The following is an 18,206-nucleotide window of genomic DNA, read 5'->3' on the forward strand; positions in this document are numbered from 1 at the left end:
GACTGTAGATAGATTTTAATGCAACGTGACATGTGTACAGATGATATATTGTACAGAATAATAAATTATCGCGGCCCATTACAGCCGAAACAAATTATGCGCATTGCGAAAATGACATACATCTGCAATGAGACGCAGTCAAACATGAACTAATTAGTTTATTGCAATCATATATACATTGAACGGAAATTGAAATGTTAGCGTAATGCACAGATAATAAATAATACCATAAACTATACCATAGATAACAGAATTTTTGAGAAATATTCAGTTATATACATTTTAAAAATGTATTAGTTGCAGTAGTTAATACAAAATAAAAGATAATTTTATTCATGGAAAGTTATCACTTAAGAACCAAAAGGCAGCACTTGGACGTCATTTATGATTATTTATGACAAGTTTATGATACACTAGACGCTCGTCCCGGTTTTATCCTGTTTTATCCCAAGGGTGCATTGAATCGGTCTTATCACCCAAGTCAGTTCATACCCTGTCTGAATATCAAATTTTATCAAAATCTGTTCAGTAGTTTCAGCGTGATTGACGGACAAACATCCAAACAAACAAACAAACTTTCACATTTATTGTTATTAGTACGATTATATATAATGCTTATGTAACTGTAACTTGTACTTGTAAATGTAAATGTAACTTATGTAGCAACTATAGAGTTTCTTGCCGCCTTTTTCCCCGTAGTATCTGTTTCCCGAATCGGTGGTGTATCGTAGTTATTAATCTACTAGCTGCGCCCCGCGGTTTCACTCGCGTAAGTCCGTGTCCCGTAGGAATATCGGGATAAAAAGTTGCCTATAACATATAGGCAACTTTTTTCCATTCCAATTGTCCAGCTGTTTACGTACTAAATTTCATTGCAATCACGCAAAAAGTAACAAACACACACACATCCTTACAAACTTTCGCATTTATAATATTAGTTGAACTAGTAGGATTAGTAGGAAGTAGGATAGGATACAAAACGATTCAAAAGATCTACTAGAAACAATATCCGAGTTTGAAAATAATATGCTTCAAAACTCCATGCGTGAGTCCATGTAGATAGGTATCAGAAAGACTAAGCTTGATAAAATGCTAATCGGTGTGAATGAACCTTTTGAAATAAACACCAGCTGGCAGCTGTGCAATTTATTGGACTTACTAAACAGATGATGTATACAGGATGTTTGATAAATATCGCATTTAATTTATAAACTAGCTGTACCACGCGGTTTCAAACACGCTGTAGATAAGCTTATAGTCCTTTCATAATAAATGGACTATTCAACAAGGAAGAATTTTTGAATTCGAACCGATTAGCAAATTCAAACAAACAAACTGTTCAACTTGATATAATTGGTGTACATTTTTTGATAGATAATGGCGATATATACAAGACTATATAAAACTAGTGATCTGTCCCGGATTCAAGCGTGGTACGTTATTCTATTTCATATGGAATTTGGTCCTTAACAAAAACATTGCCAAATTGGTCGATCCATTCTCGAATTTTACGCTTAGCAACACAATTGCCGATTTATTTATAAGTATAGATGTAATTTAGCTATTTTGACAAATAAGATAATTCAAACAATACACTGTCCAATATATTAAAAACGAAGTATAATTTTAACATGTTACATCCAATCGTTATATGTTATATTTTTCATCTCCACAAACATTACAATTTACAAATTTCCAACTCAATCCATTTAAAAGTAAATAATAAATTGAGATTATTAGAAATTAATAAAATAAAACACAGTCTGATGACTATATTCGATTCTTTTCTACAAAAATGTCACCGACGTCCTGAAGGGAATTCACCACTCCAAATTCTAAAATGGGACCAAATAACAACAATTTAAGAACCACCTTCATCTTTGGGACGTTGGTTGAAAATAACAGAATCTCCACATTTCCTGAATCGGCTTAAATACAATTACCCACTATAATTGGGGCAGGAGTGAAGTGAAAAGTCAATTTTGTTTCGTAACTACATTTATTCAGTAACGATGTGAATGGAGGGATTCAGTGGACGGTAGTGTCTGATAATTTTATTTATTCTTTATTTGTATACTTTTTTGTGAGCGTTAATAAACCTTTGTTTCATTTATTTCATCAGCATCATGGTAGATTGTTTTGTATCGCCTTAAATTTTGCTACTTTTCGGTTCTTCAAAGTTATTGTTTCTCCTAAGTTATACATAAATTATCTTACAAGTGGCTGTAATCAATAAAAGAAAAACTTAATACTTTGGCAACAGGCAGCCGTCCCTCAAACAAAATCATTCACTATTTGAACCTGAAAATTTTGTAGTTAGTTGACTTTTTTCATAGTTTTATAATAGCTTTTGTCTGAAAAACTTACGACACACTTTGAGTAACAGTTTTTCGCATAGTGTTCAGAATTTTCGTATTAATTACAATATAAATAAAGATTATTTTAAATCATACTGTGTACGCGTTATTGGCACGGCAAGTTACGCAGTGACGTCACGGTTACGATGCAGTTGTCATTGACGTCACTGACCCCGATACAGATTATAAATATTATTAACAGATGTACATAATATCTACTGGAATACAAACAAATGTTTTTGGAACTTGAAGTTTATATTTTACTTGACAATGAATTGAAAAGTAAACTCCTAGTTTTCAACATAATTATTGTTAATTGAATATTAGTCCCAGCTATCTCACACATTGTGGGTCGAGTGTGGAAGTCGAGCACACAAGAATTGAACCAGACGCACCTGAGCAAGCAGCTGAATGGAGGAGCTGGATGCCGGTATCTTTAACCTCAATCTTCGCTTACCATCAAGCTAGCCACCAGCTCAGTTGCACGCTATTACAAAAAAAGCCGCACTAACGCATTCCAGTAATTTTCATAGCAGAAACTAAACGCAAAACCTTTTAAATCCTTATCCAATAATAAATAAAGCGGTCGAAAATTCAAATTGGATGCGAAAACTCCAAATACAAAGGCAGTTAGTAGCGTAAACAAAAGATGTTTACACAAAAACATGGGCATTGTCGAAAAATAACTGAATAACGAATATTTCTATGAGCCGATGGGTGAAATCGACGGAAACAAAGGCCTTTCGACATTTAAAGGGCTTGTGTAATTAATGCGATTTTATATATACTTATGCTATAAGCCTTACTTCAGTTAGTGGTTTCGTTGAGAGCCACTTCATGACGTAGGCATTCCATTTACTTATATATAATTTTAAACGTACAAATTTTGTCTGGAGACAACAATGTATGCTTATATCCTTGTATATATATATAGTTTTTCTTAATGGAAACTCTGTCTAAATTGTCAAGATCTACTAGTCATCTGTATACAAATTTATTCAAATCTGATCAACTTTTTAAACATAAGAAACAGGTGAGCCGGTCAAACAGAGTTTGTTACTTTCGTAGTTTAAATGTAAAATGTGTTTTTTTTCATCTAATAGCAATCTCAGAGTAACTTTCTCCCTTTTAGTATGTTTTATAGAATTCATTTTATAAGAAATAGCTACGACTTTTTTTTTAGATTAGCAACAAAGGGTTCCAGTAAAAACTATAAATTTCAACGCAGACGAAGTCGCAGGCATCTATATGTAATGCGATGTCATTAAAATGATTACCTATTGTAGAATAGGCAACCATGACCACGCAAAACCTAAGCCCGGCTGTACTTAAGCCCTAGATTACCTAAATCCTAGCAGCAGAATAGCTGCGGCGTTCTAATTATTTGGCGAACACAATAGATCAGCATTAACCGTAACGCGATCAACTTTGAAAAAATATCAAACCTGCTTTCGAATATATCCCTTAATACCATCGGCAAAATACATATTTTTGAATGTCTAAATGCGAGATTGTCTCAAAATTATAGCTATACAATTTCTATAGACTTTAATTCGAGCATCTCACTTAGGGCTTCATTTGAAAGCTTAATTGAAAACGTTTCTTTGCATTTCGTGAGGCGAATTAAAGGTTTTATTTAATGTATCTTTTCATTGAGTTGATCGGAGAATAGGCCATTTTTTACTGTATAGTGTAATAGCCCATTTTTATTCCTTTTTGTGACGTTTGGGATATATGAATTTGAAGACCGTACAAGCATAACTTACTCGTAATTGATTGTAATCTGAATTATGTTTTCCTACTTCGTAAGTATGCTGACAGAATCAGTGTTATCTTAAGTGTAGTAAGTAATAAACAGTGTAATAAATCTTAAAACTCTTATACTTACTATTTTTCGACTCCAAAAAATGAGGAGGTTGTCAAATGGACTGTTTTTTACCCTATACCTTTTTACTGGGTGAACTGATTTTATGATTCTTTTTAATTTGAAAGCTGGCGTCTCCCATGTGATCCAATTTAAATTTCCTGTAGTTCTGACAATTTAAAGGCGTTTAAGTTTTTGTTAAAAATTTATAAATTGCCTTTTCACACTAATGTTATGAAGAGGAAACGTATTTTTGTATGTCTACGCCCCGGCTTCGCCCGTGTTACATATATAGCCTATGTCGCGTAAACTCGCACCTTTCTAATCATGAAAGAATATTTAAATCGCTCCACTAGTTATTGCGTGAACAGGTTACAAACATGCAAAAATACAATAATACGAGAATACAAAAGTTTTTCTTTATAATAGTAATGTAGATTAATATTTCCGTTTATCACGTTAATGAATAATGTATTTACTATGAATTGTATTTTCTTTTAGAAATTAAAAACTTTTCAACGGATTTTAAACGCGATTTATTCATTATATTATTAACCCGACGTTTCGAACACTTTACAGCGAGCGTGGTCACGGGGAGACTGTATTTTCTTTACAAACGTCCTCGTTCAATTTAGGCCACCGTTTAGTCCCAAGTAATTTCATTTACGCGACTCAAACATCGCTTTGGTTTCAGTTTCCATAAATTATTTTATTTATTATGAAATATCTAGGAAAACATAAACCTATGTTTGAAAGACATTTCTGACATACATACGTATTTAGCACCAAAAAATACAAAGGAGAAATTTAAACAGTTATGTAAAATACAAACATTTAATTTAAATGTAGTGTGGGACATGGCAGACGATATAGCTACATCTGTTTAACTGATCGATATTATTATGGACAAGGGACAATCAGCCTTCTGTGTCTCCACTGGGAATCGAATCCAGGACCCGTCGATTCCTCCGTCTTCGTTAATGAGTTAACCACTGTACCAAAGTTAGTCAAAATACAAACATTTGATCATGCCAATGGTCCCCACACCAGTATAAGTTGCTGAGATAAGCTATATTCATTATTTATGATATTAACCCGTATGTATGGTCGGTCGAGCCGAATAATTAGGGAATACCTATTCGCATACGTTGTTCAGTATGCTGTATATTGGTTAGCCGTTGTTAATTGTTAGACCCTTTTTTTAAGGTTTTCAAACATTTTCAAACAAAAACAACACTTTTCATCCCAACGAATTCTGTCCATTAGTGAATGAAATGAAAGAAAGGGGTTCAGCCATGAAATGTATCGGACAGACTATATAATATTAGTGTGGCTGTTTATGGTCGTAGCAAATGTCGCTGGAAATTGCATTACCATGTGTGGCAGGATTAAATGGTTGTTTAAAGAAATATTACTAAACTATTTTATTGTGTTTGATTTTACACGAGTATTATACATTTATAAATTAAAAACTTTTTAAAGGATTTTAAACGCGATTTATTCATTGTACTATTTAGCACGACGTTGCGAACACTTTACATCGAGCGTGGTTACGGGGAGACTGAGTCTTTAATTACTAAACTATCTTGCTGCTAAAACATCTTGCTGGCTTCGCCCATGGTGCATATATAACTTATGTTACTCAGTTAAGTTGCAGCTTAATCTAATTGCGAAAGAATATTTGAAATCAGAAGATTTTGTGTGAAAACATTAAACAAGCTTCCATACAAATCTTTCCTGTTAATAAAGAGAAAAGTATAATAATACTACTGATAAATATATATAATAAATAAACGAACTCTTGCATGAATATCATCATTAACGTCGCTGATGGACGGTCCCATTCTATAAAGAGGCTAGGCTATTAATTAAACAATTAACTCCCGCTACATATCTCATACGCACTTATATTCTTTATTGCAGAGGAGATTCTCAAATCCCGTTCAGCGCTATGGATGTCTGCTGATGGCCACATGGTGCTATACGCAACATTCAACGATTCCTTGGTGCACGAACAGAAGTACGCTTGGTACGGATCTGCCCTGGATACAGATGATCCCGCCAAGGTAAATTATACTTTATAGCGCCTACATTGAGTTAAAATTCCGTTGTAAATTGATACCTTTGCTAGCACGTATATTGTGTGAACCTTTTGCTGGTTGCTTTGTGGTATCTGGATGTAGTAATAATCTGGTATAGATGATAACCTGTTTACTATTCAGAACAATCAATATAATTCTGAATTACTTCAATTCTAGAACGTTCTAACAATGTGCGAAAATCCAGGGGTAGAATTTGTGTACTGGGTATTATTAAATCGCATTTTCGTTTTAGGAGATACAAAATCATCTGTTGTTATTGCTTTATTATTAATTAACATTTTCATTTCCCCCAGACGTACCCGGAGATCAGAAGTGTTAGGTATCCTAAGCCTGGGACCAATAACCCGGTTGTGAAACTCACTGTGGCAGATATTGCGGATCCTAAGCATATAAGAACGAGACATCTGTCTCCGCCGAAAGCTATTCTTGAGGAAGGGTAAGTTTTCATTAGGAAGACACAGTTTTGTATGACTTGTTGCAATTTATTGTTCTGGTCTAATGTTATAATGTTCGTCTGGAAAACTTGACAGTACAATTAGCTGTGTATATGTATATAAATCTATATACATATACACAGCTCTGTATATGTATATATGTAAATAAATCGCACAAAAAAATCGCGATTCAATTTGGCCGTCAATGAACATCTATTCAATCTGCTTTTTATTTTTATATCAATTCAGTTTTTTTATAACAAAGTAGATATCTGTAAAAAACAATTTGTAGTTAGCTAAATGTTTGATTATCTTCTTTAACACCAATAAAATTATCGGAGTATATGTAAATCCAAGTACAGAATACGACATACTACGTATATATAAATTATTATTGTCAATCGTTGTTTCACATAATTAAAAGAATTTTAACAAAATGGTATAATAACATTACCTCCACTCGCGTTAAACTATTTTCTAACACAATCTAATAATGCCCTTCCAGCACAATAGCTTTACAAGTGAAGGGTACCCAACGTAAATAAAATAATTCGTAACAAAGGAATGCCTCCGAGGTGCGTTTAATCCCAGCCTTTGCAAATAACATCGAAAACAGGGTGTAACTTTGTTTTGTTCTGACCGCAAACGTTTTAAAAATGTGGACCAGTTTAACGCTGAGCAACTATTTTAATGTGTGGATTTTTGCGGCGCGTTGTACGATTAAATTGTTCTCGATGTTTCTGGGAATATTAGGATAACTAAGCTACATTTTATATTTATAAAACTGGACCGTCATTTTCCATTACTGGTGTCGTGAAGAATGTTACTATGTATTGCGTATTCGTTAACGCTAAGAAATAAATTGTATATTTTTGCTCTTTTTTTGTGTGAAATGTGCAAATTATAATTAATAACTAATGAATTACTGATAATGACGTGGCAATACAACAATAGATTTTCTCCCTTCAGTAATATAAGGATACTTTCCCCAAAAAGCATACGAGAAGGTTATATGGATCTTTGCCTTATGGTGGTTACCCGGCTATTGTATATAGACACAATATAATAAAGGTGACTCCACTTCACGACACTGAAAATATAGCACTCTATGTAGAATCATTCAAAGAGAATGGTTAAAAGCACAAACTTTTAACCAAGACTTAATTCCCTTCAGCAAAGAGATCGGCAGGTCTTCAAAAAAATGGAGTCAATAAAAATCAATTGTCCCCTTAACGCTTACAATATTTCGACATTTTATAAATACCCTCCATTGACCTTAAACGTCCATAACTTAAGTTAACGAGCCATAACAGAGACCCTATTATTATCGGATCTATGAGTTTCTCTAATGTAGGTATTCGATACTTTTTGCGTGAAATATAAAGATTATGGGAAACTGAAGGAATCTTTCGCTCGCTTATGATCAAAAATTGTCATACAATGTTAAAAAGTTAACATCACAAATTACAGTAATATTTAGTTAATTAAACCTATTTTCAGCGACTACTATTTCACAAGCGCTCAATGGGTGTCACTCACGGAAGTGTGCGTGGTGTGGCTCACAAGGCTTCAGAATCTCTCCGTGGTGTCGGTCTGCAAGAGCCCCATGTGGTACTGCCAAGAGGTAAAAAGGAATGACAACGATTATTTAGACTCGAGCTCAGGCTGCAGAACCATAGGAATTCGGTGGTTTGAATTAGATCGATTTTTAAACACTTGAATGATGATTTTAACACAATCATTATAACAACATTTGAAATTGTTGAAACTGTGTTGTTGAAGTCATATTGTACAATTTAATTTAGTCAACTAAAGTATTATTTGAGCTTATGTTAAGCATACATACTATCCATATAACCATAGGATCACTTTTCATACACTATTTCCCCCATTCTAGGTATACAGAATATCATCAGGTTCTGAAAGCTGGGTGGAATCCGCCCCTGCGCCCCTCTGGTCCGCCGGGGGCGGAGCCCTAGTCACACTGGCGCCCGTCCGGGACGGTCCCGCGGGCCTCTTCCGCCACGTTGTCCGCTCAGAGCATAACGCGCATGGTCCCAGGGCTTTACCCTTAACACATGGTAGCTTTGACGTGGTGCGGCTTCTGGCGTGGGACCATGTTAATCAGCATGTGTAAGTCGTGATTGCTAATTTGTGTTCCGGTTCAAGTTATTCAAAAAAATTTAGTGAGCACGATATCATTATTAAAACATTTTATCGATTATCTGTCATTATCGTACTTATTAATGCTTGAGCGCAAAACATCATTCATCTGTCAAATAGCCTATTCTATTAAAAATATATATACTACCTCCAATAAGTATGACAACGGACATTAAATTCAGAAAATGCTAGTCTATACTGATTTACTGGGGTGCATAAATTTTGATACCTGATATTGCATCCGCAGTTACTACCTAGGTATACCAGAGGGCAAGCCAGGTCAGCAGCATTTGTACCGGGTGTCGTCAGAAGCACCTCGCCCTGGCACTCCTCATAAGCTACCTTACTGCGTCACCTGTATGTCTCATGTATGTACAACTCTGTACCCTGGTAACTCCCGCGTTAATACGTAATAATTTTTTTTCGACAAAAATCTAAATCGTCATAAATCTTGGAAGGTACCAATTTACAAATAGAAAAAGAATCTTCAAAATATTATTGTAAAATTAACTAAATAGTTTTCGAATTTAAAAAACAACAGATAATATCTAAAACTGTTTTATTTCTTCAATTTATATGAGTGCTTTCTAGCCTACTCAAATAATAATAAAAGTGTTGGTAACTAACTTTCTTATAGCCTTCGCCGTCAATAAACCTGGACTACTACGGCAACCTGGCTTCGTATCTATATAGCTCGTGGGACAGTGACGCCGATGAAGAATTACCAGCTTCCCCCACTCCTAGCAAAAAGAAGAAGAAAAAACCTATTGGTGCGTCTTTAATCATTGCTATGATATAATACATTTAAAAAACGTATATATTCTTGATAATCCAGGACAATAAAAGCTACTCATATCAGCTGATGTAATTGAAAGTAAATTACTTTAAGATTATCTAGGAACATCTCAATAAGGAAGCAAGGAAGTATTAAATACACAACTATTGCATTGCAATTGGCTAAAACTCAGTGCTGATACTGTTATTGCAGTTTCTGCAGTCTACACATCCTGAGTGGTCGCCATTTTTTCTCTTCATTTGAGAAATTACATTTTGTCCTATCCTATCCTACTAATATTATAAATGCGAAGATTGTTGTGGATGGATGTTTGTGTACGAGTATGTGTATGTATGTTTGTTACTTTTTTTGATAAATTTGATACGTAGGTAGCTGTACAACTAGAATAACACATAGGCAACTTTTTACCCCGATATTCCTACGGGATACTTTCATTTCATTTTCTTTCATTAATAAATTTTTTTATAATACAACAGGAATTTATTTTACTCTATTAAATTTTCGAATTTCCCTAAAATTTTCGTTTTTATCAGAGGGTATCCCCAAGAACCTGCCGTGCTTGTTCCACGACGCTCACTTCAGTCCATCGTCAGCGTACTTCGTGTTGGAATGCTTGGGGCCCGGAGTGCCGATATCCAGTTTACATAAAACAGCTCTGCCTGAGCCGAGACTGATTATGCACTTGGAGAACAATACAGCTGTTAAGGTAATTCGTTTGATAACAGTACGCCCGATGGGTTTTATTTTAGTATTTATGGGACGTAAGTTGTTGTCGAAATGATTGTCAATTAGACCACTTTTTTACTTTCTTTCAATTTGAAACGATAATATAGAATAGGGCATATAATGAGAATTAGCTTTGACTGACATAAGCAATTAAAATTGTTAGTAGCATTACGATCTGAATCTGGTAAATAATGTCTATAAGTTTGTCGGTGTTTGTTCGGTTAGCGGGGGAGCCGGAGGCCCATTTCCTTTTCTTTACCCTTCCCAGTCCATTCGTTAATCCTTTCTTAATCCCTGCCCAATTTTAAGTCGGCAATCCATTTGTAGAGGTGTAAGGTCTGTAATTAGACTTTATGCCTCTCGAAATGTTCATGGGCGGTGGTAGCGCTTACCATCAGGCGACCCACCAGCTCCATTGCCGACTTCGACCAAAAGAAAAATCCTCCTCTCTTCTACTGGTGTAATATATGACACAGGAGAAGCTATCAGGCATAGCGCTGCCGACGCCGCGCACGTTCTCGGTGCAGCTGTCCAGCGGGCACGCGGCGCGCGTGCGCCTGCTGCTGCCGCCCGGCCTGCGGGAGGACGAGGTCACCAAGTACCCGCTTGTGCTCAAAGTGTGAGTATTGTGCTGATTTGGAAATAGGCTCATTAGTTGAGTATTGTACATATAGATTGAGTACTGTTTTTTGTATTATTGAATGTTTGTAGATTTAAATGTGACTATATTATCCGTGGTATAACTCGAAAGAACATCATAAATTTGTTTCGCTAGCGACACAAATCAAAGAAGATTTTCCTGATATTTTATTATACATTATTTTATATATCTTTTTTTTTGTTATCTGGTCCGCTAACTGGACGTTACATTTATCAGTAATATTTACAATACAAGAAAAATAAATGTAATGTTAAGTACTTCGAGCGAACACAGTATGCAAAAGAATTGCATTGTTTTATCTGTGACGTAACAGTGTCCCTTTTATTATCTGTGCATAGATGTCGTGCAAAGGTAATTGAAAGACAAGCATCAGTTTTATGTAAATAAATAAAACTGATGCTTGTCTTGTATTTTGTATCCTGTTAACATACTGGGATTTGTTATTGCATAGCTTAGAATAATAAATCCGAGAGGTGCGGCGTCGGCAATAGTTTTACCTTGACAGTTTCCGACTCCTATACACTTACTACTATATTTTTACATAATTTTATTTATTTGGTTTTTTATCTGTGACCTATCGCAATACAATAACAATTCCCCTTTTTCTGCAGGGACGGCGTGCCGGGCACGCAGCTGGTCACCGAGCAGTGGTCGCTGGACTGGGGCTCGGTGGCGGCGTCGGGCGGCGCCATCGTGGCGGGCGTGGACGCGCGCGGCGCCGGCGGCCGCGGGCTCGCCGCGCACCACGCGCTGCACCGCCGCCTCGGCACCGTCGAGCTGGCGGACCAGCTCGAGGTCGCGGAGTGAGTGTCTCACTGTGGTCTCTGCACCTAAATGATCGTGGACATATAATATATAAAAATTATTTTACCGCTACTAATGTTTAAACGAACTACGTTATAACTTAGTAAATATCGAATAGTTCTGTGACTACTACAATTTGTACGTCATGCATCTGAGTGGCACATAGTACAGTTGATACTTAGTGCGAATACTAAGAGCACGCGCGCGCGCAGGTACCTGCGCGAGTCGCTGCACTTCGTGGACGCGCGGCGCGTGGCGGTGTGGGGCGCGGCGCACGGCGGCTTCCTCGCCGCGCTCGCGCTCGCCAGCTCGCTCGACGTGTTCCACTGCGCCATCGCCGTCGCGCCCATCGTGCGCTGGCGCTACTACGGTCAGTCAAACGCGCGCACACAATCACGCGAATGCGCCTCTCGCTAGTACGGTCAGACACACATACACATATATGTACGTGAAAGTGACAAATAAAACAACTACACACACACAAATATACACTTTAAAATCCAGACGCATGAGCAAAATATGTAAAAATTAGACGACTTATTTCTAATAACAGATATCTTATCAATGGGTAATGGGTATAAGCGAAGGTACCTTACCTTCGCTTATATTAATCTGACGCGCTCGAGATTCTACTGTATTATTATTATAGTTACTGTATTATTCTACTGTATTATTATTATAGTTCACTAGCAGTCCGCCCTTTGTCTATGGTACATAACATATAGCCAATATCACTCTTTATATTATTTTATATAGCACTTATAAGTCGTAGTTGACCGTAGGACCTTTGGTTAGACCAATGATTACTCTATGCAATCATGTTACAAAAGTGCTTCTGAGAGTTGAATTGAATGATTAAATGTTGGAGTTTGCGCAACGCAGTGTGATTTTACCCAAAAAGCGAATAACGACAAACACGTGTATTGCGCACCAGCGTCAGCGTACGCGGAGCGCTACATGGGGTTCCCGAACGCGACGGGCAACTACCGCGGTTACGCGGACGCCGACGTCACCAAGCAGGCGCTGGCGCTGCGCGACAAGATGCTGCTGCTCGTGCACGGCACGGCCGACCACAGCGTGCACCTGCAGCAGAGCATGGCGCTCGCGCGCGCGCTCGCCGACCAGGGCTCCATGTTCCGCCTGCAGGTCAGCGCCGCCGGACTCTACTCTACTCTCTCTCTCTCTCTCTCGCTCTCTCTCTTCCTTTCTGTCTGTCAATCAATGTGTAGAATGCATGCTCTTGGAAGCTTAGCTCAGACAAGGGCAAACGTATGCCGGGCGCAAACCGAGGGGTCGGCCGTTTGTGCAAACGTGTTGGAAATAAAAAAATTAAGGAATGTATATTACCCAGTATACACCCATATACATATCTTGTGTACTAATCAATGCAATATAGCACTTCCATACCACACTACATGGTACGCCACAGACGACCTGTTAAATGCGGCATTACAGAGAAGCCATCAACTTACAGGATTTAAAACTATAAGCATTGGATTGCCAAACTTGTAACTAACTATTATTCTATTTAAATAATGCCAAGATGATGCAAATACTCATAAATCTTTCACCATTCCATCCTTCGTCATGAACTCTTCCATCTATAATTTTAAGAGCACTGCACTATCTCATCTAGCTATGACATGTACCAAGCATTTCCCCACAGATCTACCCAGACGAGACTGAATGCAATTTTACGATTCTACGATAATTCCGAATTATTTTCCCAAGCGCTATCCCCGCTAGAGGCTCCATTCAATCTCATCTGCCCAAGATGTTTCCCAATCGTGTCCCCACAGATCTACCCGGACGAGGGCCACAGCCTGTCAGGCGTGCGGCGGCACGTGTACCGCAGCATGTCCACGTTCCTGGACGAGTGCTTCCGCAAGCTCGTGCCGCCCGAGACCAAGGCGGGGCTGCGGAACGGCGGCAACCTCGACTGAGACACGTGGGGGGAAGAGGAGCTGTACTCTTGGTGAGTCGACTGACTACACGTAATGCTGCACAAACGTATCATTTTGCGTACTATCTTATAGTAGAATTCTACCTCTACTTTTGTAGGTAGATTTTAGGCATTGTTTGAGTCTTCATTGAAGAGAATCCGCTTAAAAAGAATGTGAAATTATTATTACTATAACTATTTTAATAATGCCTTTCTCATTGGTAAATGATATCACGTTTTTTAGGGAATTTCAAAATACAATGTAAATTTATGCTCCTTTATTAATACCGCCTAACATTTCAGGTAATCCCAGAATCGAAAGACTATATCGAAGAACCTGTAGTACAATTCTTTCCATATCTCCTCGACTGCCGGGCCGCATCAATGTGATTTGTGATTTAAGTGAAAACTTGTTTAAGATGCGACCATTCTGTGAAACGTGTTTCGTGATACTCTTCCTCAAGCAAGTGCAAAATTAGGGTAGCCCATTGTGCTAGTTTATCAGGTTTCTAAGCATGGAAGTAGTCTAGACACAGAGAATGAGAAATGTTGCTGCCTTGTGTACTTGTGTCAAATTGATACTTTTATCCTTTACTTTTAAGAATCATGACAACTAAAAGGTGAAGTTTCTCCGTAAGAAAATAATTTTATTGAAATTATTAAAAATTCGTCTGTTGAGTGATGGAGTGTGATGAAGTGCATGTGTGTCTAAATTACGAGACATTAAAATTTTAAGTGTCTGAACTCTTAGCCCTGTTGAGAGCTATCCCAATAATAATGTATGTCTAAAATAAATAATGAAAATGTTTCAAAATTTTTGATGATGTTCAGAAGAAAATTAGTCAATAGTTACAGAAAAAGTCGAAAACTGAAATTATAAGTCATGAAAGTTCTAATATAAAAAGGATTTTTATGATTTTCAACAACAACGACAACAACCATAACATATCCATGGCGTTTAAATTAGAGTGACAATACCTCCAAATCGAATACATTCATAACTGGCCAAATTGCTAATGCATTCTTTATTCAATGGGCAATTCCATTAAAAATTCTAGTCTCTTCTATATATATATATATATAATAATGAAATGACAGAATATAATATTTGTTCGTAAAAAATCTACGAAGCAAAAATTTCTGTCTCATCATTATTAAATAATTGCAAATAAAGAAATAAACTAAATGAGAGTTTGAAAATCATAATATAAGATTTTGTTTCTTTTGTCTTAAATAATTAGTATTAAAAAAGAAGATAGGTCTGATCTATCGCATGTAAAATATTCGCAAATTTAATAGATCTATTTAGTGATTTAATAAAGGAATTGATAGTTCTTTAGTCAATCATTTTTGTGATTCTAGAATAATATAGCGTTAATGTTCACGAAATTTGAAATTGTTATAACGCAGTTTGCAAGCTGAAAATAAAAAGTGCGTTTTAGGCGTTGTGAAGTGTGAATTTAATTTATCTTTTGTTTTTTCTACACATTATAATTCTAAAGAGTTCTCTAACCAAGGCAATTTAATACAAAATCACGCCTTCTGTCGTACTTTGACTGGCAAATCTTCGCTCAATGCCTTAAATAAAAAAGTACTCTTAACATCTGGCGGGATTTTTGACACAAACATAAAAATACTTAGTGTAGAAAGAATCAGTTTGGTTCAAACTTAATACTATATGAAATTATCTTTGATAATCAAGTGGTAAAGTAAAAAACGGTAAAGTGTTATTTCTAAACATGTGTACAGATGTAAAATATAGCTCATTTTGAGTAGATAGCGTGTCTTAAATTCAATTTGTAATAAATAGTGTTCTAACAATTATTATTACCATTATTGTCATATTATAAGTAATGTTTAGCTACGTTAGGTATTAAACTGTTTTCTTTTTAATTTTGTTACTTAAACACATACATCAAATTATTTGTTTTTAAGTACGTAGTTTTTCCTGCGTTTATTCTTATTATATAAAACTGTGTTCACAAAAATAATGAAATCGTTTTTGGCGGTGCCATATGCACAAAACAGCAAATACGTAAAAGAACAAATTGCAATTGTTTTAGGTATATAGTCTTAAATACAGTACCTAACCAATAAACCAAAAGTATGTATGGAGAAGAGATTGTACCAAAATGTAGACAATATTAATAATTTTATTCATTTAGATTTCGTGCTTTAACTTCAAATGTAGGTTTATGAAAGTTAGGTATGAAATTTAATAAATTGCATGAATCTAGTAAACGACTAATATCCTTAGATAACAATTAATATTAGTAACGACCAATAGCGATTTAAATATCTCGAAAAGTTTTTGACTAATTAGTGAATTTAAATTAGAACTTATAGTGCTTTAATAAATCTAGTCACGTTTAAATATTTTAAGTAAATACTAGCAATAAATAGATTATTATTAAAATTTTAAATCATTCTTCCATCGGCACGTACTATTTTATAAATCATTAAATTTTAAACCTTATAACACCAATTTTAATAGTATTGAAATATCAAATGCAATATTTTTATTGTTAAATTAATAACGATCGTCTCTCGCGTCAGTAAAACGAAATCTCTAGATTTTGACCGTGTATTAAAAATTTTCAAAACATTCTTAGCCTTAACAATAGACATAAATTGTTAGATATAAAAGTTTTTTAACGCGGAATATTCACACATTAATCATTATAATTTGTATGCTAATTTAGTACCTTTTTATTGCATACTTATATCTGTATTTTAAAAGTTGTAAGTTGTATCAATAAGCTACTCAGGTTGAGATTATTGCATGAAATATAGTAGACTGATTGTAAATTTATTTTAGCAATCATTTTAATATGCTTTAATACATACATTATAAAGAAGATTAGAAACCGTTAAGCAACTTAAATATTGAAAACGAAAACGTTTAATATGGTTTGTAACATTCGATAATCTTTACGTGAATGGCATCTATATAGTGCACTAATTATAAACTGGTAGAATGCTCTACTTTCTTTTTTATCTGCATTGAATAATTTATGAGTTAATTTGCGTCTTCTTCTTTATGGTATTTTAATTTAAATGCCTACCGACTCCTTTTTAAGGAATGAATTTGATTTATTTATTACTCACTATTCCAAAAACCAAGTGAGATATAAAACCTAAGTGCCAAATGTTATTTTCAAATATATCTTAGGTACTAGATTAGACATTGCAGTATTATTCACAATATTTATTACTCATTTTTGATTACACCTAGTATCACTATCTCACTCTAGCAATGCGACCAAAGACTACGGATTTAAAAAAAAAATGAAATTTCTCCATCTGGTGCTTGTACTGCAATAATGCTTTATAAAAAATACTATTGTTTAAAATCAGAGACTTTGTATTAAAATTGATCTTACTATAAAAAAAAAACACAAAACGTTTTATGTGATGCCATCTTGCGAAAATTTTAACTGCAGCAATAAAAGTTAAGAAACTAAATTAATACGAGTCTCGTTCCATTTTACATGTGTAGTTTCATTTATTTGTGTTCAAATCAACACATTAGCTAAGTAAAATAATGAAATTGGTTTTACACGTTTTTGTGATAATCTTTTAAATAATCTTTGGTTGAAATAAGATACACAGTAATTATTATTTTATACTATTTGAAAATAGTATTTATTTATTTAAATTCTATATTGTAAATAAATAAGCGCACATAAATTGTGATTTCTTGCCTTTCGATGTTTGTCTGTAATTCATAGAAATTCAAATGTTTCAAAAATATGGTTCTATATCGTTTAAGCTAGATTCGTTAATTATTTGAGTTCTTTAAATTTGCAATAGTTAAGTGTTGAATTATATAAGAACATTTTTTTCATTACTGCAAATAAATTAGGAGAAATCAAGATATTTTAATTATACTTTGAAGATTTAGGATCAATTGAATTTTTTTTAGGTTTGATCTTTAACTCGTCGATCATGACAGCGCAAGCTGACAAATTTAGGTTTTTTTGGGACATTTGAAGAAAATCTAGTATAAAATGGTTGGTTCCTCCTAATTTATAATGATGTTGTGAATATGTTTGAGTTATGAAGCACAAATTGTTAAGTTTATTATAATATGAGATGTCTTCTTAAGTTAACGTCACATAATTATGAATATATTATAAGTGAATTGTTATTGCTTCAAATTTTATTTACCTACTGTTAATATTCTACTTCATTCATATTTTCATGGAATTATATTCTATCGTATTGTGAATTTCAATAAACACATGATGAATTATGTTTAGTTTTTATTTTAATCTGGCAACATATCTTAGCTAATTTTATAGTATGCTAAACGTTATACGCTAAAAATGCAGTTTCTGGGAGATATAGTGATTTC

The 18,206-nt window shown here is 35.0% G+C and overlaps 1 protein-coding gene across 2 annotated transcripts in view; it reads left to right on the forward strand.

Moving 5' to 3' along the window:
* LOC119837125 (inactive dipeptidyl peptidase 10) overlaps positions 1-14,897 on the forward strand; it is a 129,337-nt gene extending 114,440 nt beyond the window's left edge. For both annotated transcript variants that reach the window (XM_038362630.1, XM_038362631.1), the window contains exons 7-19: positions 6,145-6,287; positions 6,617-6,759; positions 8,258-8,381; positions 8,655-8,890; positions 9,168-9,288; positions 9,558-9,690; positions 10,250-10,422; positions 10,919-11,061; positions 11,715-11,906; positions 12,120-12,277; positions 12,842-13,053; positions 13,707-13,882; positions 14,153-14,897. In XM_038362630.1, coding sequence (XP_038218558.1) covers positions 6,145-6,287; positions 6,617-6,759; positions 8,258-8,381; positions 8,655-8,890; positions 9,168-9,288; positions 9,558-9,690; positions 10,250-10,422; positions 10,919-11,061; positions 11,715-11,906; positions 12,120-12,277; positions 12,842-13,053; positions 13,707-13,850 — 1,922 coding nt within the window. In that variant the 3' untranslated portion in view covers positions 13,851-13,882; positions 14,153-14,897. The remainder of the gene's footprint in view (positions 1-6,144; positions 6,288-6,616; positions 6,760-8,257; positions 8,382-8,654; positions 8,891-9,167; positions 9,289-9,557; positions 9,691-10,249; positions 10,423-10,918; positions 11,062-11,714; positions 11,907-12,119; positions 12,278-12,841; positions 13,054-13,706; positions 13,883-14,152) is intronic.
* The last annotated feature ends 3,309 nt before the right edge of the window (positions 14,898-18,206 follow it).

Source organism: Zerene cesonia, chromosome 26, assembly GCF_012273895.1.
Source record: "Zerene cesonia ecotype Mississippi chromosome 26, Zerene_cesonia_1.1, whole genome shotgun sequence".
NCBI lineage: Eukaryota > Metazoa > Arthropoda > Insecta > Lepidoptera > Pieridae > Zerene > Zerene cesonia.